At 41.0% G+C, this 23037-nt stretch overlaps 1 protein-coding gene across 5 annotated transcripts in view; it reads right to left on the bottom strand.

Moving 5' to 3' along the window:
- ATG2B (autophagy related 2B) overlaps nucleotides 1-23037 on the bottom strand; it is an 83634-nt gene that overhangs the window by 35019 nt on the left and 25578 nt on the right. For 4 of the 5 annotated variants that reach the window (XM_003408870.4, XM_064293011.1, XM_064293009.1 and 1 more), the window contains exons 8-18: nucleotides 20802-20987; nucleotides 19311-19465; nucleotides 19110-19215; nucleotides 18159-18420; nucleotides 15230-15380; nucleotides 14702-14794; nucleotides 14371-14559; nucleotides 7979-8252; nucleotides 6862-6964; nucleotides 4820-5015; nucleotides 4415-4557 (exon numbers count right to left, since the gene is read on the bottom strand). In XM_003408870.4, coding sequence (XP_003408918.2) covers nucleotides 4415-4557; nucleotides 4820-5015; nucleotides 6862-6964; nucleotides 7979-8252; nucleotides 14371-14559; nucleotides 14702-14794; nucleotides 15230-15380; nucleotides 18159-18420; nucleotides 19110-19215; nucleotides 19311-19465; nucleotides 20802-20987 — 1858 coding nt within the window. The remainder of the gene's footprint in view (nucleotides 1-4414; nucleotides 4558-4819; nucleotides 5016-6861; nucleotides 6965-7978; nucleotides 8253-14370; nucleotides 14560-14701; nucleotides 14795-15229; nucleotides 15381-18158; nucleotides 18421-19109; nucleotides 19216-19310; nucleotides 19466-20801; nucleotides 20988-23037) is intronic. The other variant, XM_064293008.1, reaches the window with a different exon arrangement.

The following is a 23037-nucleotide window of genomic DNA, read 5'->3' as shown; positions in this document are numbered from 1 at the left end:
AGATGGACAGATGCTCTCTGGTTCCCTAATTGAAGCAACCAACTACCCAACTACTCTCACCTTCCCTACTGACCGATGTCCATAGTATGCTAACTGCTGGCTGCTGGCAGACTACTCTCTAGTGTAGCGGAGAACTTCCACTCCCGCCAGGTGATTGCATGTTCTATGTATCTGCCAGGGGTCATCTCTGTGTGGCTTCAAATTGCTCATACCAGCTGTATTTGTTATTGTAAAAAAAAAAAAAAGTTTAAATATTGTGCTAACTGAAGAATTCTAAGTATGCAGATTGAAGTAAAAAACAAAAAACTTAAAAACCTAGAAGGATTCTATACTTACTGTTCAGAAAATATTTTTATCACTCCACTTTAAAGAAACCAAAAGTTGTGGAGAATACCTTCTGGGTGTACTTTACGCAAAAAAAGACGTGGTTGAATCCTAATCAGTGTCTCAAAAGCAAAGAAAAAGCCTTGTCCTACATTAAAAAAAAGAAGTGGTAAATGGATATACATTTATAAACGTATTTCAGTTCACGATGTCCTGATCTAACCGACAGTCTTCTGTTCAGTCAATGCAGAGAAGGGTGTGGGCCTTGAGCCGGCCATTTCTTCACTGTGCAATCATTAGCTCTTGGTAGACATTCCTCAACTATAAAATCAGGAGAGCAGGTCACTGGACCTGAACATGGAAACAGATCAAGGTTAAAGGACGATGGACTCAGAGGACCTTCCCAGAGACAAGCACTAGAGAAAGGAAATAGGCTATGTTCGCTGACAAACAAGTGGAAGATTTGAAGATCTTGTTCTATAAGAGCGCATACCCAGACCCCAGTCTTCAGAAAGAAATGGCCTCAAAAATAGGCATACATTCAACAGCACTGTTGTTGTTAGGTTCTGTCCAGTCGGATCCGACTCATAGCGACCCTATGTACACCAGAATAAAGCGCTGCCCGGTCCTGCATCATCCCCACAATTGTTGTTATGCTTGAGTCCATTGTTGCAGCCACTGTGTCAATCCATCTCATTGAGGGTCTTCTTCTTTTTCGCTGACCCTGTACTTTACCAAGCATGATGTCCTTCTCCAGGGACTGGTTCTTCCCGATAACATGTCCAAAGTATGTGAGACAAACCAGTACTACAGGTCAGCAAACAATGCCCCATTTTGCCAAGCCACTTCTCTGGACTATTCTAAACTCAAAGACTCTCCAGATAATTCCTGAGGCTTGATGCCACTCCAGTCCCAATACTGCAAAGACCTAGCTTCTCCTGATCATACCCCATGATCGTCTCTCTGAACCCCCAGAGCAGGCAGGGACCAGCAAACGTTTCCTATAAAGGACCAGATGGTAAATATTTTAGGTTTCATAAACCGCTTGTCTCTGTCACATGGATTCACCGCTACTATTTTAGTCAGAAAGCAGCCACCCATACCAAAGCAAACCCATTGTCACCGGGTCAATTCTGACTCATAGCGACCCTACAGGGCAGGATGGAACTGCCTCACAGGTTTCCAAGGCTGTAATCTTTACGGGAGCAGATAGCCAGGTCTTTTCTCCCTCAGAGCCACTGGCTGAGATCAAATTGCTGATCTTTGGGTTAGCAGCTGAGTGTTTAACCACTGCGCTACCAGGGCTCCTTTGAAAGCAGCTACATTCAATATGTTCACAAATGGGAGTGTCCTAATAAAATTTTGTGAACGCTTAAACTTCAGATCATGTCTCAGCCCCAAAAGTTAAAAAAACTTTTGTGAAATCCCTCTAATATGGATTTATAAATTACGTGCTACTTTTTATAAATTGTTGTTGTTGCTGTTAGGTGCTGTCGAGTCGGTTCAGACTCATAGAGACCCTATACACAACAGAACGAAACACTGCCCGGTCCTGAGCCATCCTTACAATCGTTGTTTTGCTTGAGCTCATTGTTGCAGCCACTGTGTCAATCCACCTCGTTGAGGGTCTTCCTCTTTTCCGCTGACCCTGTACTCTGCCAAGCATGATGTCCTTCTCCAGGGACTGATCCCTCCTGACAACATGTCCAAAGTATGTAGAACGCAGTCTTGCCATCCTTGCTTCTAAAGAGCATGCTTGTTGTACTTCTTCTAAGACAGGTTTGTTCGTTCTTTTGGCAGTCCATGGCATATTCAATATTCTTCGCCAACACCACACTTCAAAGGCGTCACCTCTTCTTCAGTCTTCCTTATTCATTGTCCAGCTTTTGCATGCATATGATGTGATTGAAAATACCATGGCTTGGGTCAGGCACACCTTAGTCTTCAGGGTGACACCTTGCTTTTCAACACTTTGAAGAGGTCCTTTGCAGCAGATTTGCCCAATGCAATGTATCTTTTGATTTCTTGACTGCTGCTTCCATGGCTGTTGATTGTGGATCCAAGTAAAATGAAATCCTTGACAACTTCAATCTTTTCTCCGTTTACCATGATGTTGCTCATTGGTCCAGTTGTGAGGATTTTTGTTTTCTTTATGTTGAGGTGTAATCCATACTGAAGGCTGTGGTCTTTGATCTTCATCAGTAAGTGCTTCAAGTCCTCTTCACTTTCAGCAAGCAAGGTTGTGTCATCTGCATAACGCAGGTTGTTAATGAGTCTTCCTCCAATCCCGACGCCCCGTTCTTCTTCATATAGTCCAGCTTCTCGGATTATTTGCTCAGCATACAGATTGAATAGATATGGTGAAAGAATACAACCCTGATGCATAATTTATAAATTATGCCTATTAGAAATGTAAAAAATAAATTTCAAAAGTTTTTTTAATGTTAAATAGAAATGCTAACATTTTCTTCTCACATCTGAATAGAATGTCCTATGAATCTCATTTTCAAGACCACTGACCTAAACGGACCCTAGAATTCTTCCTAGAACTTAACTTTCTGATTCCAAGGCCAACAGTTCTGGTCAACAGCAGTCAATGAGAGGACCCAGAGCTTATTCCTAACAGTTAAGGCCAGGGATATTTGATACCATTCAAACCTATGGCAGAAACAACAGTTTGGAATTTCTTAAGATCAATGGGAATTAGAATAACTTTTTTACATACGGGAAGCTAGTGAAGACAGTCAGTAAGGACTTCTTTTTCTAGAAATCCATGACCATCTTTCAGGTATGCTATGAAGAGATTCCTTCACTGGATGGGAATTCTAACAATCCTAGAAAACTACTGAACGCTTACTAGGTTCCCGACACATTTAGAGCGTGCCAAGTATTACATCATATAATCCTTCTAACAAAGATGTCACCTTGAAGACTAAGGTGTGCCTGACCCAAGCCATGGTATTTTCAATCGCATCATATGCATGTGAAAGCTGGACAATGAATAAGGAAGACTGAAGAAGAATTGATGCCTCTGAATTGTGGTGTTGGCGAAGAATATTGAATATGCCATGGACTGCCAAACGAATGAACAAATCTGTCTTAGAAGAAGTACAACCAGAATGCTCCTTAGAAGCAAGGATGGCGAGACTGCGTCTCACATACTTTGGACATGTTGTCAGGAGGGATCAGGCCCTGGAGAAGAACATCATGCTGGGCAAAGTACAGGGTCAGCGGAAAAGAGGAAGACCCTTAATGAGGTGGATTGACACAGTGGCTGCAACAATGAGCTCAAGCATAACAACGATTGCGAGGATGGCTCAGGACTGGGCAACACTGTTCTGTTGTGCATAGGGTCACTGTGAGTCGGAACTGACTCGACGGCACCCAACAACAACAACAACCTTTTGAGGCAGGTGCAAGTATCTCCATTTTACTGATGAGGAAACTGAGGCTTATGGAGGCTAGGTAAATTACTAAAGGTCATCAGAGGCCATGACATTTCAACTCTAGAATTCCATTTATTTCAACATATTTGTTTGGTATACATAATATGTTTAAGGGCATTTTAAATATAATACTTTTGAATTTCTGTGAAATTTTGTACAGAAGTTTATAAGTTACCCTTTACAGTTCTGACATCTTTTTGAATCCTAAGAAAAGATGCCCCTTGCACAAAGACTCCAGGATGCTGACTCCACTGCTGGCCCTCTATACAAGTGTCTCCTGTAGGATGCTGACCACTGCTGGCCCTCTATATGAGTGTCTCCCAGCTCTTCTCGTGTCACCACACACTTAGATGAGGTCACACTGCTCCGTTCCATGTGGTACGTGGACAGCGGGTCCCCAGCCAGCCTGAGGGCTGGGGGAGTACCTGCCTTCCACACTCATAGCCCTGTCACTAGATATGCCGGCCAGGAAGCTGCCTGGGCAGTAGCACATCCCGGCAGTAATACTCCTATAATCATGAGCACACAAGGACAATATATAATATTAAAGCAAGGAAAGAAAAGGAGGAAGACAGGAAAAGGGCGGGGGGGAGGCAGACAGCAAGTCTGATGACAAAGATTTAAGGAAATGTCTTTAAACTCACCTATTATAAAGCTTCTCATAAAAGCTTTTATTAGGTAGTGTTATATGGATATTTGGTAACGTAAGTTCCAGCACGTAATGAGAATTGCTGATTGCTTTATCCTGAAACTCTGTCATTTCTACAGGGTCTCCCGGCATCACCATCTAAAACATAATTTAGTGCAAAAAAGGGCAACAAATAACTATTTCAGGTTTAGAATGGTAGCACAGCCTTAACCTACTTGGTACATGAGTAAATAAATAAGCACGTATTTTCAACTGGGAAAGGGAAACACCAAGAAAATATATTTAATCTTAGAGTTAAAAACCAAGTAAAAATAGTATACAACTATTTAAAAAAAACACAACTCTGGCCACATGACAGAGAACAGCGTTACGCCCTCACACTTGCTCACTTTGAGTTTACCTGCTCGTTTTCAAACATCACTCTACGAGAAGAGAAAGGAGACGGGGCTGGTCTCCTCAGATCACAAACGTCTTTCAGGGAGTGAGCACCCCCATCCTCTTCCTCCTGATAGGGACCCTCATTCTCTTCTTCCTCCTCAGCTGCTATTCTCTCCAGGATGGAATGCATGGCTGGGGGGTTAATTTTCAGTACAATTCTGGTAACAAAGACAATAAAATACCAAGGTCTAAGTGTGAACAGCAAAACCTTAAGTTTTATGCAAACGAAGAAAAAGACCACTGATTAAATCATTCATGACAGGCTTCCGCTCATCTACAAAGACTAATTATGTCTAGAAAACCCCATCCTGAGCGTGTTGTAAACGTAAAAGTATGAAATTGATGAAACATGTTATAAGTAAGTTAAAAAAGATATTAACATTTTATGCTTGGCTAACCGAAAATCTGACTTGGTGAGAGCAAAAAGGTTATTTTTTAAATTTCATTAATAGCCAGCAAACTCTATCAAAGAATTCTCCTTGTTGTCATTAAGTTGAACCACACACGGTCTGTCCTGCTATAACGGAATACTTGCACACCTGAGAAATCCAGCTCTATAAACTGTTCAAATGGAAAAGGGAGAGATTAGGGGATAGAGAGTTCCAGAATTGCAACAACCAAGCTGTCTCTTCCTTCAGGAATTTCTATGATAAAGGCTTGCGGCTGTTGTTTTGTAGCGATAACCTCTAACTATCACAGAGCTGAGCTGCCTCGGGGGCAGTGGTGGTTCCGTGGTACAATTCTTGCCTTCATGACAAGGGCCAGTGTACCTCAGGTACAGCCACCACTTGCAGAGGCTTGTGTGTTGCTAGGATGCTGAACAGGTATCAGCAAAGCTTCCAGGCTAAGAGGGACTAGGAAGAAAGGCCTGGAGATCTACTTCCAAAAATAAATGTCAACGAAAACCCTACAGATCACAGCCAGCAGCGTTTCATTCCACAGTGCATGAGGTCGAGTGAGTCGGGAGCCGACTGGAAGGCAGCTAAGGAGGACAGCATGATAATGCAGCCTTTGGCTTCATGAGCCTTGTTCTGGAACCATCACGTTGCATTCCTAATTCCCTGCAGAACATCGCCAGCCCAGGCTTTTTATGTTAATTTTTAATCACCATTTCAACCAACTGTGATGATGAAACAGGGAACCCTCAAACTAGACAGCTGTGTTGCATCTGTAAGTTCCCCACCCTCCTCCGCAAACAGGTGGTCCCAGTAGGTTCTAGTTACAAACCACTGCAAATTGTTTCAGACATACTAATGTAAATTGTGCTTCAAATTACTTAGTTGCAGTAGGCCCAGTTCTTATGGTGGAAACTCAAGCTCCAAGAGAAACGTATACATTGATAATGCATGACCTAGAATCCTGTAGGTCTAATACATGGGAAGGGGGAGAGGAGTGAAAGACAAGTAAAAATGAACAAGAGGAGTCATTTTAACTCTTAGCCTTCAAACACTCCACTTTCAATATGACGAGGCATCTTTACTGCAAGCTCTTCTCAGTGTTATCCAAGCCCACGCTCAGGCTGATCTGAGTTACAGCGACCACTCCTGCCAAGCCCAGCTGCATACTGGAATCACCTGGCGTGCTTAGAAACATACTGACGTCTAGGCCGGTCTCTCATGGTATCTAGCACACACCTTCCGTAGAGTAAAAACGAAAAAAAAAAAAAAAAATCCGTTGCCGTCGAGTCAATTCTGACTCATAGCGACTGTATAGGACAGAGTAGAACTGTCCTGTAGGATTTCCAAGGAGCAGCTGGTGCGTTCGAACTGCTAACCTTTTGGTTAACAGCCAAGCTCTTCACCACTGTGCCACCAGGGCTCTTTCATAGACCAGTGCTCAACGTATATTTGTTGATTTCATCTGTCCATCTTCCTCTGGGTTCTCTCAAGTCTGGATATTTTTAGTTGAATTTTAATAGCCAAAATGTCAGTTATAAGAACTATAACATTTTACTTTTGAAAGGAAAATCTCATTACAATGCATCCTGTGTATCTGCTTACTCACCGCGGCCAGTCAAAGTCGTCCGACGATGTTACATCTCCGTCTACTCCACCAGACACGTGGAAAAACTTAATAGATGGCTCTCCTTTATCCTCCTGGAACGACCCTAATAAAACAAGGCTGACTTAAAACAAAACAAGGCTGACTTACTGAACCGCGTTTCTTCTCAGGAGCTAAAAGAAAATACCCTGTTCTTCCTGAGAGGAGCACGGGTCCTCTAACTCAGGGACGTCACGCAACATTAAGTTCTATGGCATTTACTCCTGTGTTCCTGGCTCACGTGTACACATGGGTAGATAAAACGAGCAGGTATTGTGATGGGCAGGTGAGAGTAATGCGTTTCTTTTCACAGGAGATAAGAGAAGATCAGATAACTCCTACAGGCTCTCACGAAGTCCTAATTGGCAACAACCAAATTTGAAATCTAATGCGGAACTCAGCAGGAACGGCGGGGGAACTTCTGCAGCCTACGTCCAGAGGGGTGTGTTGGTGGCAGAGACAGGGGCTTAGGAACCACAGGAGGAGGCGTCACGCTCCTCTGGACTTCTTGATACACGCGGTTCACTCTATGTCTTTACATATTGTTTCCCTCAGCTGCCAAGACAAGGTAAGACAGAAAAACTCACAGAGATTTTACAAAGAAAAGTCACCAGAGATGAGCATAACGGCTGAAAGCTCAGCTCTAGTGTCGGACTTGGGATTGGGTCTTCGTTCTACCATTTATTACAAAATGATCTTGGAAGATTCCCTTCCAACCAACAAACCCTTCACGTATTAAATAATAAAAGTCATTGGAAATAATCATACGGTGATTATGACGACTAAAGGAAACAAGACAATGTGTGTGGAGAGCTCAGCACAGGGCCTCACTGTGCCTGACAACGGGCAATGGGAAGGGCAATGAAGGAGAGTCTAAAGCACTGCAGAAAATACGTACTTTAACAAAACAAACAAATTGTCATACTTAGTCATTTCTTCGAAAGACTGTTTATATCGTATTCGCACAGCACTCGGGAGAAGCTATGCTCGTGCTTGCTAATGTAACCCTCTTCGACCGCGCTACATCTCAGCAGCAGCGGTTTGTCTCTGCTCTGGCTCTCACAGGCAAGTTCCATCTTACCGGCTAGTTCTCGGAAGGTAAGTTCCAGTTTAGCTTGTTCTGGGGTTGATCCTCCTGTGAATTCAGTCTTAAATTCTAGATCCATGAAGGCTAAATGAAGGATCTCCTTCTGAAGTGACTTCTTAAACCACGGTCCTCTTTCTTGATCTGATCTAAGATCAGGTATTGGGAAGCGAACAGAAAGGTTTAATGCTGCTGTGCCAACTTGTACTGATATCCGACAATTTGCGGGATTGTGTGAATCATCTAGAAAGACTTCAGTGAAAGCCTTGTGCTGAAACACAAAACGTCAAAATACGCCAAAATATTAAATGAAGTAATCGCATACGAATGACATTAGTATCCAACCACTACAATATTTGCAGTCACTATTTCTCCATCCAGTATAATGCATGAAAATGCAATTTAAGGTAGCTACTACCTTCTTATTAGCACCACGCTCTAACCAACTGAGCTAACCGGCCATGAATTGGAATCGACTCGATGGCACTGGGTTACTACCTTATTAGTTAGGTGTTCTGAAATTTTATAATACCGTGACTACTGGCAAAAATCAGAGTATAAACAGAAGTTAAACCCTCATATAAAAAATCAAAATAAATCAAAACAAAAACTGGATCAGTGTGAAGACACAGGTACTATACATACAGATCCATCTTGCTATCAATTTAAAAATAGATCTGTAAATTAACCTTTCAACACCCTCGATATGGTTAAAAATCATGACAGCACCCAACAGTTTGAAGGATTTACCTATCAATACGCTTAAAGAAAGGAGCCCTGGTGGCGCAGTGGTTAAAGCACTAGGCCGCTAATCGAATAGTTGGTGGTTCAAATCCACCAGCCACTCTGTGGGAGAAAGATGTGGCAGCCTGCTTCCGTAAAGATTTATGAAAGCTCTCTGGGGCAGTTATGCTCTACCCTATAGGGTCGCTAAGGGTCATTGTGAAATTAGATGAATTCTGCCAAACGCAAAGGCTCGTCCCTTACTCATCTCATATTCTAGGTCTAAGCTCTAAATAAATATTCACGAAGTGACTAACCCCGAACTCCTACGCAACCCAAGAGAAAACCAAACATGTATGCAACATTTACTAAAGTCGATGCTATAAAAAAGATGATCAAAGAATATACCCTTCAGATAAAAGTCAATGTCTTAGTTACCTAGTGCTGCTGTAACAGAAATAACACAAGTGAACGACTTTAACAAGCAGACATTTATTTTCTCACGCTTCAGGAGGCTAGAAGTCCGAATCTGGAGTGCTGGCTCCAGGAGAAGCCTTTCTCTCTCTGTCAGCTCTGGAGGAAGGTTCTTGTCTCTTCAGCTCCTGCTTCCTGGTTCCTTGGCGATCGCCATGTGTCTTGGCATCTGTCTTACCCCATCTCTCTTTCTGCTCGCTTGTTTAATCTCTTTTATATCTCAAAAGAGGTTAACTCAAGATACACCCTACACTAATCCTGCCTCGTTCACATAACAAATGGCATTATAACCACAGGCATAGAGGCTGGGATTTTTGACACATATTTTGGGGGGACACAATTCAACCCATAACATTCCATGCTTTGGCCCCCCAGAATTCATATCCTTGCCACATGTGAAACACATTCACCCTATCACATCATCCCAAAAGTCTTAAATCAACTCCAAGTCCAAAATCTCCTCTTTTTGAATCACCTAAATCAAATACGGGTGAGACTTTAGGTATATTCTATCCTGGGCAAAATTCTTCTTCATCTGTGAACCTGTGAAATCTAGACTACAAGATATCTGTTTCCAAAGTACAATGGTGGTACAAGGTACATGTTTCCATTACAAATGGGAGAAATTGGAGGGAAAGAAAGGACAACAGGCACCAAGCAAATCTAAGACTCAGCAGAACAATTTACATTAGCTCTCAAGTCTTGAAAATAATCCTCTCTTCTCTGAGGCCATCCAGGCAACGGCCTTACCTTCTAGACTCTGGATCTTGGCCACACCCTCCGGATACTCGGTGGATGTCCCTTGGCCCGGGGCTTCAGCTCCACCTTTCAGGCCCTCTGGGATGGCAACTCTGCTCCCTCAGCTTTAGGCAGCCCCGTTCTCCTAGTCCATCTGCGTGGTGACCCCACTCCCTCAGCCCCAGCAGACTTCGCTCTTCTGCCCCTTGGGTATGGCAGCCCCATCCCCCCAGCTTTGGGAGGTGGCCCTGTCCCCCTGGCACAAATTATTGGCACTCTCACACTCTGGAACCAAGGTGGTGAAGTTCAGACCCTTTGAAACCAAGGAAGCTGTGGTACCAGCCTTTGAGATCCAGGAGATTGTGGCCCGACTCCTTGAAGATCTTGCTTCCTGCATTCCCTCCGACAGTTCTGCTGATCTCCCAAGCTGCTCCAGGGATGGTCCTTGCATTTTCACGGAGGACAGGTGACGTAGCTCCTTTGGCCTGTTTCCTGCTTGTTGAATTTCAAGAGGCAGACAGCATTCTTTCTTTTTGTTCTTTCTCTGTCCTTTTCAGTCTAAGCTGATGGGTTTTCTGCTATGGTAGTTGGCTAGATCCATCAGTCCCAAGCTTAATCTCTTTAACAAAAGCTCATGTAGCCACATCCTTGGTGAACATTCTAGGACACGTGTCCTTAGTTTGTACAACAGAATTTTCCAAATCTTTAAGTGCTGTTTTCATAAGGGCATTTTTAAGTCCCTCTCTTTCCTCTCGCATTTTACTATAAGCACTGTCATGGATTGAACTGTGTCCCCCAAAAGTGTGCGTCCACTTGGCTAGAACATGGTTCCTGGACACTGTGTAATTGTCCACCATTTTGTCATCTGATGTGATTTTCCTATGTGTTGTAAATCCTACCTTTACGATGTTAATGAGGTGGGATTAGTGGCAGTTATGTTAACGAGGCAGGACTCAATCTACAAAATTAGGATATGTCTTAAATCAATCTCTTTTGAGATATAAAAGACAGAAGTGAGCAGAGAGACATAGAGACCTCATACCACCAAGAAACAAAAGCCAGAAGAATAGCGAGTCCTTTGGTCCCAGGGTCTAGCACTGAGAAGCTCCTCAACTAGGGAAGATTGATGACAAGGACCTTTCTCCAAAACTGACAGAGCGAAAAAGCCTTTCCCTGGAGCTGACACCCTAAATCCGGACTTCTAGCCTACTAGGCTGTGAGAGAATAAATTTCTCTTTGTTAAAGTTACCACTTGTGTTACAGCAGCACTAGATAACTAAGACAAGCAGCAAGGAGGAACCACATGGGCCCTTTAAGATCTTGCTTAGAAATTTCATCAGCCAGATATCCAAGTTCATCACTTACAAGTTCTACCTTCCACCAAACACTGGAACATAATTTAGACAAGTTCTTTGCCCTTGCATGAAAAGCATCACCCGTCCTGCGTTAGGGCCCTGGTGGCACAGTGGTTAAGAGCTTGGCTGGTAACCAAAATGTCAGCAGTTTGAATCCACCAACCATTCCTTGGAAACCCTATGGGGCAGTTCTACTCTGTCCTATAGGGCTACTATGAGTTGGAATCAACTTTCCATCAATGGGTTGGTTTCCTCCATTGTCCAATCACGTTTATCATTTTCTTTTAAAGCCTCACCAGAAGCACATTTAATGTCCACATTTGTAGCAACGTTCTGTTGCTGGTGTCATATACATTCTATAAGATGACAGAGACTTTCTCTACAGCTCTTATCTTAGGCTGGGTTCTCTAGAAAAGCAAAATCAGTGAAATGTATATGCATATAAATAGGTATATAGAGAGGTTTATCTCAAGGAAACAGCTCATGCAGTTGTAGAGGCTGGCAAATCCCAAGCCTGTGGGTCAGGCATGAGGCCGGAGGCTTCTGCTCACTCACGTAGCTGCAGGTGTGGACGAACCCAAGATCAGCAGGTCAGATGTCAGGCCTCTGGCTCACAGACTGCAAAGGCTGATGGATCCCAAGATCGGCAGGTAAGACAGCAGGCTGCTGGCTCACAGGCTGAGGAGGCTGACAAATCCCAAGACCGACAGGCAATATGGCAGGCCTCTGGTTTAAGTCCCACAAAACAGAGGTCAGATGATAATGAGCCAGGTGCAGGATCCAGAGCAACCAAGTGAGCTGTGCTTAAACACCCTTATATATTGGATGCAGGCCACACTTCCAAGGAATCTCCCTTTTCAACTGATTGGCTGCTCACATCAGATCACAAAATGGAAGATGACTACATCATTACATAACTCTTAAATTATATCATTACATAACTACCAAACTACATCACTATATAATTGCCAAGCCACTGAGAATCATGGCCCAGCCAAGCTGACACACGGCTCTCCTTACTTCCTTCTGAGCCCTCACCAGAATTGCCTTTAATATCCACAATTCTACCAACAGTTTCTTCACAACAATCTAGGCTTTTACGATTAGGTACGTTAAAACTCTTCCAGCCTCCTCCCATTACCTAATTCCAAAACAACTTCCACAGTGTTACAGCAGCACTCTACTCCTGGTACCAAATTCTGACTTAATTATCTAGTGCTGCTGTAACAGAAAGACCACAAGTAGGTGGCTTTAGTAAACAAAAATTTATTTTCTCAGTTTAGATGGCTAGAAGTCCGAATTCAGGGTGCTGGCTCTAGGGGAGGCCTTCTCTCTCTGTTGGCCCTGGAGGAAGGTCCTTGTTTCTTCAGCTTCTGCTTCCTGGTTCCTTGGAGATCTCCATGTGTCTTGGCATCTATCTTACCCCATGTCCCTCTCTATGCTCACTTGTTTAATCTTTTATATCTCAAAAGAGATTGACTCAAGATACGCCCTATACTAATACTGCCTCATTCGCTTTACAAAGACAACCCATTCCCAAATGGCATTATAACCACAGGCATAGAGGCTAAGATTTATAACACATGTTTTTTGGTGACATAATTCAATCCATAATAGTCAATTTCTACTTTTTGTCTAAAATGTACTGAAACTTACAAAACTTAAGTCCACAGTACACCGTAGGTGGTAACACTCCTCAATTTCTCAAATCAGTCTTTAATCTCCTAGGTTAGAGAGTTCCTTTTTTATGCTAGACTTAGACCTTTAACAAATGTATTCTTTCTCCCCCCTATTTGAGTTTCTAATTATTAATCCTCATTCTTGGGGCACAAATAACCCAAGAGATTAAACCATCGTCCCAATACACCTATGGCTAACAGTAAATATAGACACTGGCCCCATAAAACTTAAAGTAACTAGCAAGTAGTGACAATAAAAAAAATAAAGAATGCTGATTAAATGTAAATACCAACTTAAGGAAATACCTGCGTATCTAAGGAAAAAGGCAAATAAGTAGAAAAATAAAATACCTTATCTCTCTTCTTTTTTTCTTTTTAAACAAATTTGTTGTTATCTGTCCCTGGTCCTACAGCCCCCCCAAGTTCCAGCCCCAAAATTGCTAATAGACTTCTTGCAAATGTGACTTACTTGATTTACTTAGAAAAGACTCCAGGTAATGGGAACCTAATTTGCTATGTAAACTTTCACCTAAAACACAATAAAATATTTTTTAAAAAGAAAGTAAAGACTCCAGGCACCAGATCTAAGTAAAAGTGACATAATTTGATGCTTAATAACATGATACTATAAACATGTCCCCATTTTCAAAAGTATATTCCATATTATACAAGCTACATTTTATAGGTGGCTCAAGTAGTTTTTCAAAATGGGTGAATAGATAAAATTTTGTGACGATATTATAATTACAGTTTATAAAATGCAGATAAATAGAAAAGGAAACCTAATTCCACCATGCTTACACAATCGATGGTATTAATTGGCCCATTTCCATCTGTTCTTTATACACCAATATTATTTATACAGCTGTAATAAAAGTTTACGTGGAATAATATATTCTGTCACTTAATGCTGTATTATAGGCCTTCTTCATGTTACCACATCATCTTCCTAACTGTCATTTAAAATGGCCACACAGAATTTCATTCAATACATCGTCAAAACTTCTTTAGCTAGTCTACTATCTAGACATAAAAGATATCCGTTTTTTCATTATCATAATACTGTTGTTATAATAATATATGATATTTAATTTATTAAGAACACTTAAGCTCAGAAATTACACCGTAAGTCTGTATGTTGCTGTTGTTAGGTGCCATCAAGTCAATTTTGACCCATAGTGACCCACAGTGACAGAGTAGAACTGCCCCATAGGGTTTCCTAGGCTGTCATCTTTACAGGTACAGATCACCAGGTCTTTCTCCCCCAGAGCTGCTAGTGAGTTCAAACCAGCAACCTTTCTTTTACCAGTTGAGTGCTTAACCACTGTGCCACTAAGGCAGTTATAATTATGATTATGACCATAATCATAATCAAGCTAGTTATAATGATGATTAGTATTTACAACTTCTGAATACTCACCAGACTAATATGTTTATTACATGAAGTATACATGTGAGATGCCATCATCTCTACTGTAGGAAGTTTCTGTGGTTGAAGCAAGGAATTTAATCTGTCCACAATACTGATATCCAGTTCACAGAAGACAGGATTTAATTTAATCTGTAATTCTGCTTTCTGAGGAACTGAACTAAGTCTTGCTTGACTACCCTTTTAAAAGAAAAAAAAAAAAAAAGTAGGCATAGATATGACCATTAACAATACTATAAAATTAGTATATAACCTTAGAATTATGACAAAATATCTATCAAATGAAAATTTACATTGGTAAATATTCAAAAAGAAACCTTACCTGGGGTCCTTTGTTCTCAGAATGCTTGTAATGAAGCTGAAGGCACGCAGAGGGGTGTGAATCAGTCCCTTCTTTGGGATGGAACATTAAAAGCTTAAAAACAAAGATGAAGGCAAGTGTAAAATATTAAACTATAATTAATCACTTATAAATAAAACCAACCAACCTAACCTGTTGCCATTGAGTTGATTCTGACTCACAGCGACCCTATAGGACAGAGTAGAACTGCCCTATAAGGTTTTCAAGGAGCGTCTGGTGGATTCGAACTGCTGACCCTTTGGTCAGCAGCGACAGCTCTTAACCACTACGCCACCCGGTTTTCCAAACACACACACACATGCAAATAATATTCCTTCCTGACTTGCTACACATTTCTAAGAAAATCACTGCTCTTCATTACAATCCTTAAAAAAAAAGACAGACTTAAAGACTAATCATGAAGGAAACCAAAAACCCAAAGCAAACTGGCTGCTGTCAAGTCAATCCCGACTCCCAGCGACCCTAGAGAGGAAAGTATCCTGTATTTACCTCTGTATAGTGAGGAGGAACAGAGTGAAAATCACTGGGAAACAGGCATTCCAGAAGTTCCATTTGCCCGATGGACGTATCAGTACCAAAATGTCTGCAGGCTGACCTTTGTCTTTGTTCATAGGAGACTTTGATGCCAGTACCTATAAATCTATTATAAAAATGCAGCATTTAAAAGTACCCATATAAGAAAAAAAAAAAAAAATCCTAAGTATTCAAGAATAGTATACAAGTGTTAAAGTAAAATAATTATTTATTCTGACCAACTCAGGTTCTTAGCAATAACTAATATTCCTAAGGATACTAACCAGAAAGACTTGCAAATTTCCCATTCCCTGATGTAAAATTTAAAAGTCAGTTCTCTGGCTGACAGCAAATTATCCAGGATGTACTTATTTCCCAACACTGCCCTTTCTTCTTCTATGTTTTAAAATTTACCCTGCAATGTGTAAAATCCTTCAAATCTGTAAAATACATGAAACAGTTTCTTAAAATTATGTAAAAGCATCATGCAACTGGCAGATATTTGAAACTTTGTCAAAAATAAGAAGAAACCTTTCCCTTCAGAGTTTGATTATAAATACTATTGTCTCAACACGCAGAGTCTCCTTCACTAGGCTATGTATCAAAACTACTCTGCACATTAATTTTAATACTTGAAAAAAAAAAAGGTTAAAGTTAAAAGACCAATGTTTTTTCTTAAAAAAATATATATGCTTAAACCACTGTATAAAATATTACTCAACAGTTCATAGATAATTTGCATGTTAATTACTTAAGTAGTATTTGCATGTTAACAATACTACCATCGTTCCTGATAAGGAACCGCTGGTACTGAAGGAAGGAGTCCAAGCTGCTCTGAAAAAAAAAAAGGCGCTGGCAAAACACAGGGTTCCAGGAATTGACAGAATACCATCTGAGATGTTTCAACAAACGGACGCAGCCCTGGAAGTGCTCACTCGTCTATGCCAAGAAATTTGGAAGACAGCTACCTGGCCAATTGACTGAAAGAGATCCATATTTATGCTTATGCCCAAGAAAGGTGATCCAACTGAATGCAGAAATTATCGAACAACATCATTAATACCACATGCAAGCAAAATTTTGCTGCAGATCATTCAAAAGTGCCTGCAGCAGTATACGACAAGGAACTGCTAGAAATTCAAACTGGATTCAGAGAGGACGCAGAACCAGGGATATCATTGCTGATGTCAGATGGATCCTGGCTGAAAGCAGAGAATACCAGAAAGATGTTTACCTGTGTTTTCTTGACTATGCTAAGGCGTTGGACTGTGTGGATCATAACAAAATTATGGATAACATTGCGGAGAATGGGAATTCCGGAACACTTAACTGTGCTCATGAGGAACCTTTACATAGATCAAGAGGCAGTTGTTTGGACAGAACAAGGAGATACTGATTGGTTTAAAGGCAGGAAAGGTGTGCGTCAGGGTTGTATTCTTTTACCATGCCTATTCAGTCTGTATGCTGAACAAATAATCCGAGAAGCTGGAGTATATGAAGAAGAACGGGGCATCAGGATTGGAGGAAGACTCATTAACCTGCGTTATGCAGATGATACAACCTTGCTTGCTGAAAGTGAAGAGAACTTGAAGCACTTACTAATGAAGATCAAAGACCACAGCCTTCAGTATGGATTACACCTCAACACAAAGAAAACAAAAATTCTCACAACTGGACCAATAAGCAACATTATGATAAACGGAGAAATGATTGAGGCTGTCAAGGATTTCATTTTACTTGGATCCACAATCAACCACGGAAGCGGCAGGCAAGAAATCAAAAATGCATCTCATTAGGCAACGTTGGCTACAAAAGGCCTCTTTAAAGTGTTGCAGAACAAAGATGTCACCTTGAGGACTGAGGTGCGCCTCACCCAAGCCATGGTATTTTCAATTGCCTCATATGCATGCGAAAGCTGGACAATGAATAAAGAAGATGGAAGAAGACCTGACACCTTGGAATTGTGATGCGGGTGAAGAATACTGAATATACCATGGACTGCCAAAAGCACGAACAAATCTGTCTTGGAAGTGGTACAACCAGAATGCTCCTTAGAAGCAAGGATGGCGAGACTTTGTCTCATGTACTTTGGACGTGTTGTCAGGAGGGATCAGTCCCTGGAGAAGGACATCATGCTTGGTAAAGTACAGGGTCAGTGGAAAAGAGGAAGGCCCTCAAAGAGATGGATTGACACGGTAGCTACAACAACGGGCTCAAGCATAGCGACAACTATGAGGATGGCACAGGACTAGGCAGTGTTCTGTTCTGCTATGCACAGGGTCACGATGAGTGAGAAGTAACTCCATGGCACCTAACAACAACAACAACATTACACTCACAAATCTAATTATCTCCTCATCTATTAGGACTCCACCCATCAAAGGATCATGGGGTATGTGGGATATGTGGATAGCTTTTGATATTTTTAAGCAGAAGTAGAAAATGTGGCATCCGAGCTCGGGATCAGCCTTAGTTCTATCTCCCAGGCCATGGCCAGTGGCATAAGGATCATTTCCAAGTCCTTTCTCATAAGTTCATTCTACTCTCACCACCGCTATCATATTTCCTAAGAGCCAGTGGCAATAAGAACTGCTTTCATGATTCTAAGGGTGTTTTCAGGGGGGATAATGGCAAAATTAGGTTAAAAACAGAAACAAAAACACAGCTTGACAACAGCAGGCCGAGGAGCTAAAGAGATGATAATGTAGAAAACTCCAGCTTCTCTAGATCTTACCTCTATGTTGTTGTTCCGCATGCCGAACACCCTGAATGAGAGACCCGATCTCATTCATTTACAAATAAAATGTGAATTAGGAAAAAAAATGGAGACAGAGAGATAGGTGGGTACGAAAGTCCAATACAAGAGTTTTCTTCAAAGCTCATTAATCAATATAAGAAGGTTTACCTGAGGTGATCATGCGAGCAAGCCTCTGCAAACACTGCTCGGAAAGACTTCAAGTCCTCTGTCAAAAATCTTGCGGGGTCAATCTTTTCTATACAGGTAAAGAAAGCTACAGCCATGGGCGTCAGTGGATTAAGGTTCAAGGATGTTTCAGGTGGAGATAAAGGATCGATGTGAAGCACAGAGACTGAGAAAGCTCCCACGGCAAGCCTGAAAAGAAGCTCAGGTCTGGACTCATCCACAGAAAGGGATCTAGACGGGACAGCTGAAACACACGTGGTAAAATTAGATACATAAGATTTAACACTTAAAAACAAGCTATCAAAATTACAAACTAGGTACTTACGCACTAGCTTTACAAAATAGGTGATCACATACCAGTTTGAACGATATTAAATAACTAAAGAAAAACAAGACAAACCGTTATCTTTTCGCGTCTTAAGTCTAGGATTCTTGATACTTAAAGTACAAAAGGGTATGCTGTAATAGTGAACGATGAACAAGCTTCTGCATTAAGAAAACTGTATTGGAAAAGTCAGAGATTGACTGAATTTTCCTTTAAGCCCATGTCTATTTCAATTAAATTTTGCAGAGGAGAAACCTGAGGTTCTCTTTTAAGGAAAGTGTGAACAGGGAAACAAGTATCAGACGGCTGACTGAGATCCTAAGCTGCGGTAATAATGTGAAACTTGTGGTACACTTTTCACTAAAAATGTTTAACTATTTAAATACAGAAAGAAAACAATGAATAGGCAACTATTCTAAAATACTTCCCAGTGACTTGTTCAGCAATTGCTCCATTTGCTTTCTAAACTTAGTTAAGGGGCCTAGACCAAAAACAAAAGAAGGAAAATACAAGAAGCAGTATAACGGTATTTTAAAAAAAGGAACCAAATCACTAGCTTTAAAAAAATTCCAGTGAAAATCAAGAACAAATGTCTTATTTCTACTTACCAGTCTTCTGTAAAGAGGCTGGGTGAACCAGGTTGGGTGGAAATGGTGACCCTCTTGCTGGCTGTTCTTTATGGTGATCAAGGAAATCTCCCCAAGCTGGCTGAAGCTATAAAAGATTTTTCAAAAAGTGTTTGAAAACAGTGCAGACTTTTGGAAGCAACTTTTCAAGCACAGAGTGACAAAAATTAAATAATACTTTACCACAGTAGCACTCAGTGGCGATCCTGCTGGGGTGTTGGTATATGTACTGGTTAATGACAGCTCAAGGTCCATATGTGGGGGGTCTCCAAGGGGTGGAAGAGAGGAGAGACTGTGGGACATGTCCATGTCAGCCATGGAGAAGAAAACCTCTTCTTCTAGAGAGAACGACACTTGGTGAATTCCACAACTTCAACTCTTCAAAGTAAGTTAATGTAATAGGCTTCTTTAAGATCACCTGAGATATAGTGAGACCCCAAATTTCATGTTGCTGCTAATGGAGTAATTTCTTAGATCTAAGATATTAATGACAGAGCGAAAGCTCAACTGAATATGGGTTAACAAGTGGTTAAGCTATCCTACCAGTGAACTGTCTTTGTAAAATATATAATATGCAGTATTACATGGTATACCTTTAAATGTCATATGTCAACTTAGAAGTCAAATACCCAGGTTTTAAAAGAGTATAAATATCTTGTATTCTCTAGTGTCATACAGATACAGCTATTTCTTTACATAAACAAAAGAGCCAAATATATTACTTAAAATTGTACTTTTATTTCAGTTCTTTTTTTTTTTTTCAGGAGACTGTGTTTTACCCTCATGCAAGCAAAGTTTGTTACGGTCAAAAGTCCTTCATAGGTTTTAATTTTTTATTTGTTTTGACACCCCACACTTAAATTTATTTTTATTATTTACAGTATTATACATGCTTACACCCCAGCCTGTCTGTCAGTTTGTCACATTGTGGTGGCTTGCGTGTTGCTGTGCTGCTGAAAGCTATGCCACCAGTATTTCAAACACCAGAAGGGTCACCCATGGCAGACAGGTTGCAGCTGAGCTTCCAAACTAAGACGGCTAGGAAGAAGGGCCTGGCAGTCTACTTCTGAAAAAAATTAGCCAGTGAAAGCCTTATGATTAGCAGGGCCGCTCATATGCCAGTTCAAGTTGAAGCTGAAGAAAATTAGAACAAGTCTGAGAGCCAAAATACGATCCTGAGTATATCCCACCTGAATTCAGAGACCATCTAATAAAATACCTGTAAGAGCAAAGAAAGCTGGGCAGAAATGATACTTACATGTAAGCGAAAGTAAGCTGGGTAGAAATGATACTTACATGTAAGTGAGGGAAAGACTAATAGAGAAAAGCTTCCTATTTAAAGGGATCCACTGTAAATTGTTATATGAGAAAATATAACTTGAACAAAGTGAGTAATTGCCCCCAATTTATCTTTTGGGTAAATCTACATTTTTAAAATTGACTTTCGTGAGAACAAATCATCCTCTACAAAACAAAAACTAGGGTATACCCTAACACCCGTGTGCCAACGCACCGCTATAATACAGTTAGAGCGACTTACACATTTATTAAACTTTCCTACAGTATGTATCTCTTAGTTCTTTCTTCATGAAACTCCATTCATAGCAGCCGAACATTAAGTTTACTTTGCTCTATGGTGATAATGTATGATTCTGGCATAAACTGAGTTCTTACCACGGCTAGAAGGTGTACGAGCTGCTTCTGTCTCATAAAAGCTTTGCTCTGAGGACACACCCACAGAGAGGGAGTCTTTTCTCAAATAATACCGGTTTAACTCCATCTGAACTCGATACTCGTCTTCTTGCTGCATGGGTCGACTTTTTCTGTCTTTGTTAGACAATCCTATCTTGCTAGAGTTTTCTACAAGTATACAAAAGGAAAGCAAAAGCAATTAAATTTGGAGTTACTTAATCAGTTCTCTCCCCTAAAAAAAAAAAAAAAAAATCCATTTACCCTACAGCAATGGCAACTGAGCACCAGTTGGTGCAAAACCACCACTTAATGTTAATCAGATCCAAGCTTTAAGCAACTGGACAAGAATCATAAAATCTTATCTCTGATGAGTCATTAAAAATGCATTAAAATGCGTGTTACTTATTGTGTTCAAGAATCAAGCTTTCTCAATCATATGAAGTATTTTCCCCAGCCACAGAAGTACATCAGAACATTTTTTAAAAGTCAAGAAAGTGACACAAATTAACACAGCACTGAAGGCTAATTTGTGCCACGGTTCAGAAGACCCAGTCAAATTTAACCGTTTAGGATTCTTACTTACAACACAGGCAATTCCCGGGTTATGAACGAGACTCGTTCCTAAATGTGACTTTAAGAATTTGTAGGTAAGTCAGAAGAGGCACATACGTTCTTGTTTAGCCTTACTTTAGTGCAAGAAAAGGCTGGAAGCCTTTCCAGCAATTTAAAAGCTGCAAGTGCAGCGAGTGAAGGTGATGGTGATGAAGAATGTGTCCCAAGTAGCGGTTGGTTCAATTGTTTCACAGTGAGGGCAAATTTATACAACATTAGAGGACAAGTTCAAGTTGTCTGTAAGTTGCATGTTTGTAACCCAGGGACCTACCGTACATCTTTATTAATTTCACACACTTGAAAATAACAGGCTTGCTTATATGTATGTTACTTTTTTGGATAAAAAACCGTTTTAAAGACAATTCTGGGAAGATGGCAGGGTGAACAGGTTTAAGATCCTGGCTCTCCCCACACAAATGCCAAGAAAAGCAACTAGAAGCCTACTTAGCCCAGTGACAGCTCTGACAAGGTGGGCAAAGGACTGCAGCAAGGACCGGCAAAGGACTGAGGCAAGGACCCACAAACTGAATCAAGACAAGGACGAATCTCGTACGGTAGGAAAAGCGCTTCCTTGCTGTCCCACTCTCCTCCCTCCCAGCGCAGTGATGGCAGCCGCCCCTCCAGCCATCGCACGGCTCTCCTGTGCGGCTCTCCTGTGCACTCGGAAGGGCCTGATCTCTGGCTCCAAAATAAACAGGACAGCTCTCACTAGGGGACTCTTCAGGGTGTACAATCGGAGAAAGCTCATAATCACTTGACCTGCCCTGCAAGAAACACTAACAGGAGTCCTTTAGATGGGAAAGAAAGGACACTCGAAAGAAACTCAAAGCTGTACGTAGAAAAAAAGGTCTCCATTAAATGTAATTGATGGGCAAGTAGAAGGGCAAGTTTTAAAGTACTTTTGGTTGCTAATTCTAGTCGTAGGAGCCCTGGTGGTGCAGTGCTCAGCTGCTAACTGAAAGGTCAGTGGTCTGAACCTACCAGCTGCTCCATGGGAGAAAGATATGGCAGTCTGCTTCTGTAAAGAATACAGTCTTAGAAACGCTATGGGGCAGTTCTACTCTGTCCTATAGGGTTGCAATAAGTCAGAATCGACTGGACGGCAGTGGGTTTGGTTTTGGTAGTTAATTCTAGTTGTCACGTCCTTCATTCTTTATAACAAATGCAGAACAAATAGAAGTTTATGTTACAAGGCACATGATATATAAAGATGTAACAGCTGATAACAACAACACAAAAAGGGGGGAGAAACAGTGTAGGAATAGTTATTGTATGTTACTGAAGTTAAGCTGGTATCAATTTAGACCAGGTTATAAAAATTTAGGCTCCTGAATGTAATCCTCATGATAACCACAAAGAAAATATCTTAAAAACACATACAAAAGGAGAAAGAAATCAAAACGGTCCACTACAAAAAATCAACAAAGCACCAAATTTGGCAGTATTGGATGAAATGAGGGGCAATGAATGTATAAGACACACAAAAATAAAATGAGAGAAGTAAGTTCTTCCTTATCGGTAATTACCATGAATGATGTAAACAGACTAACCATTCTAATCAAAAGACAGAGTGGCAGAATGGATTTAAAAAAAAAGATCCAACTAT

This window comes from Loxodonta africana, chromosome 10, assembly GCF_030014295.1.
Source record: "Loxodonta africana isolate mLoxAfr1 chromosome 10, mLoxAfr1.hap2, whole genome shotgun sequence".
Taxonomy (NCBI): domain Eukaryota; kingdom Metazoa; phylum Chordata; class Mammalia; order Proboscidea; family Elephantidae; genus Loxodonta; species Loxodonta africana.
This window is presented reverse-complemented; position numbering and strand designations above follow the sequence as displayed.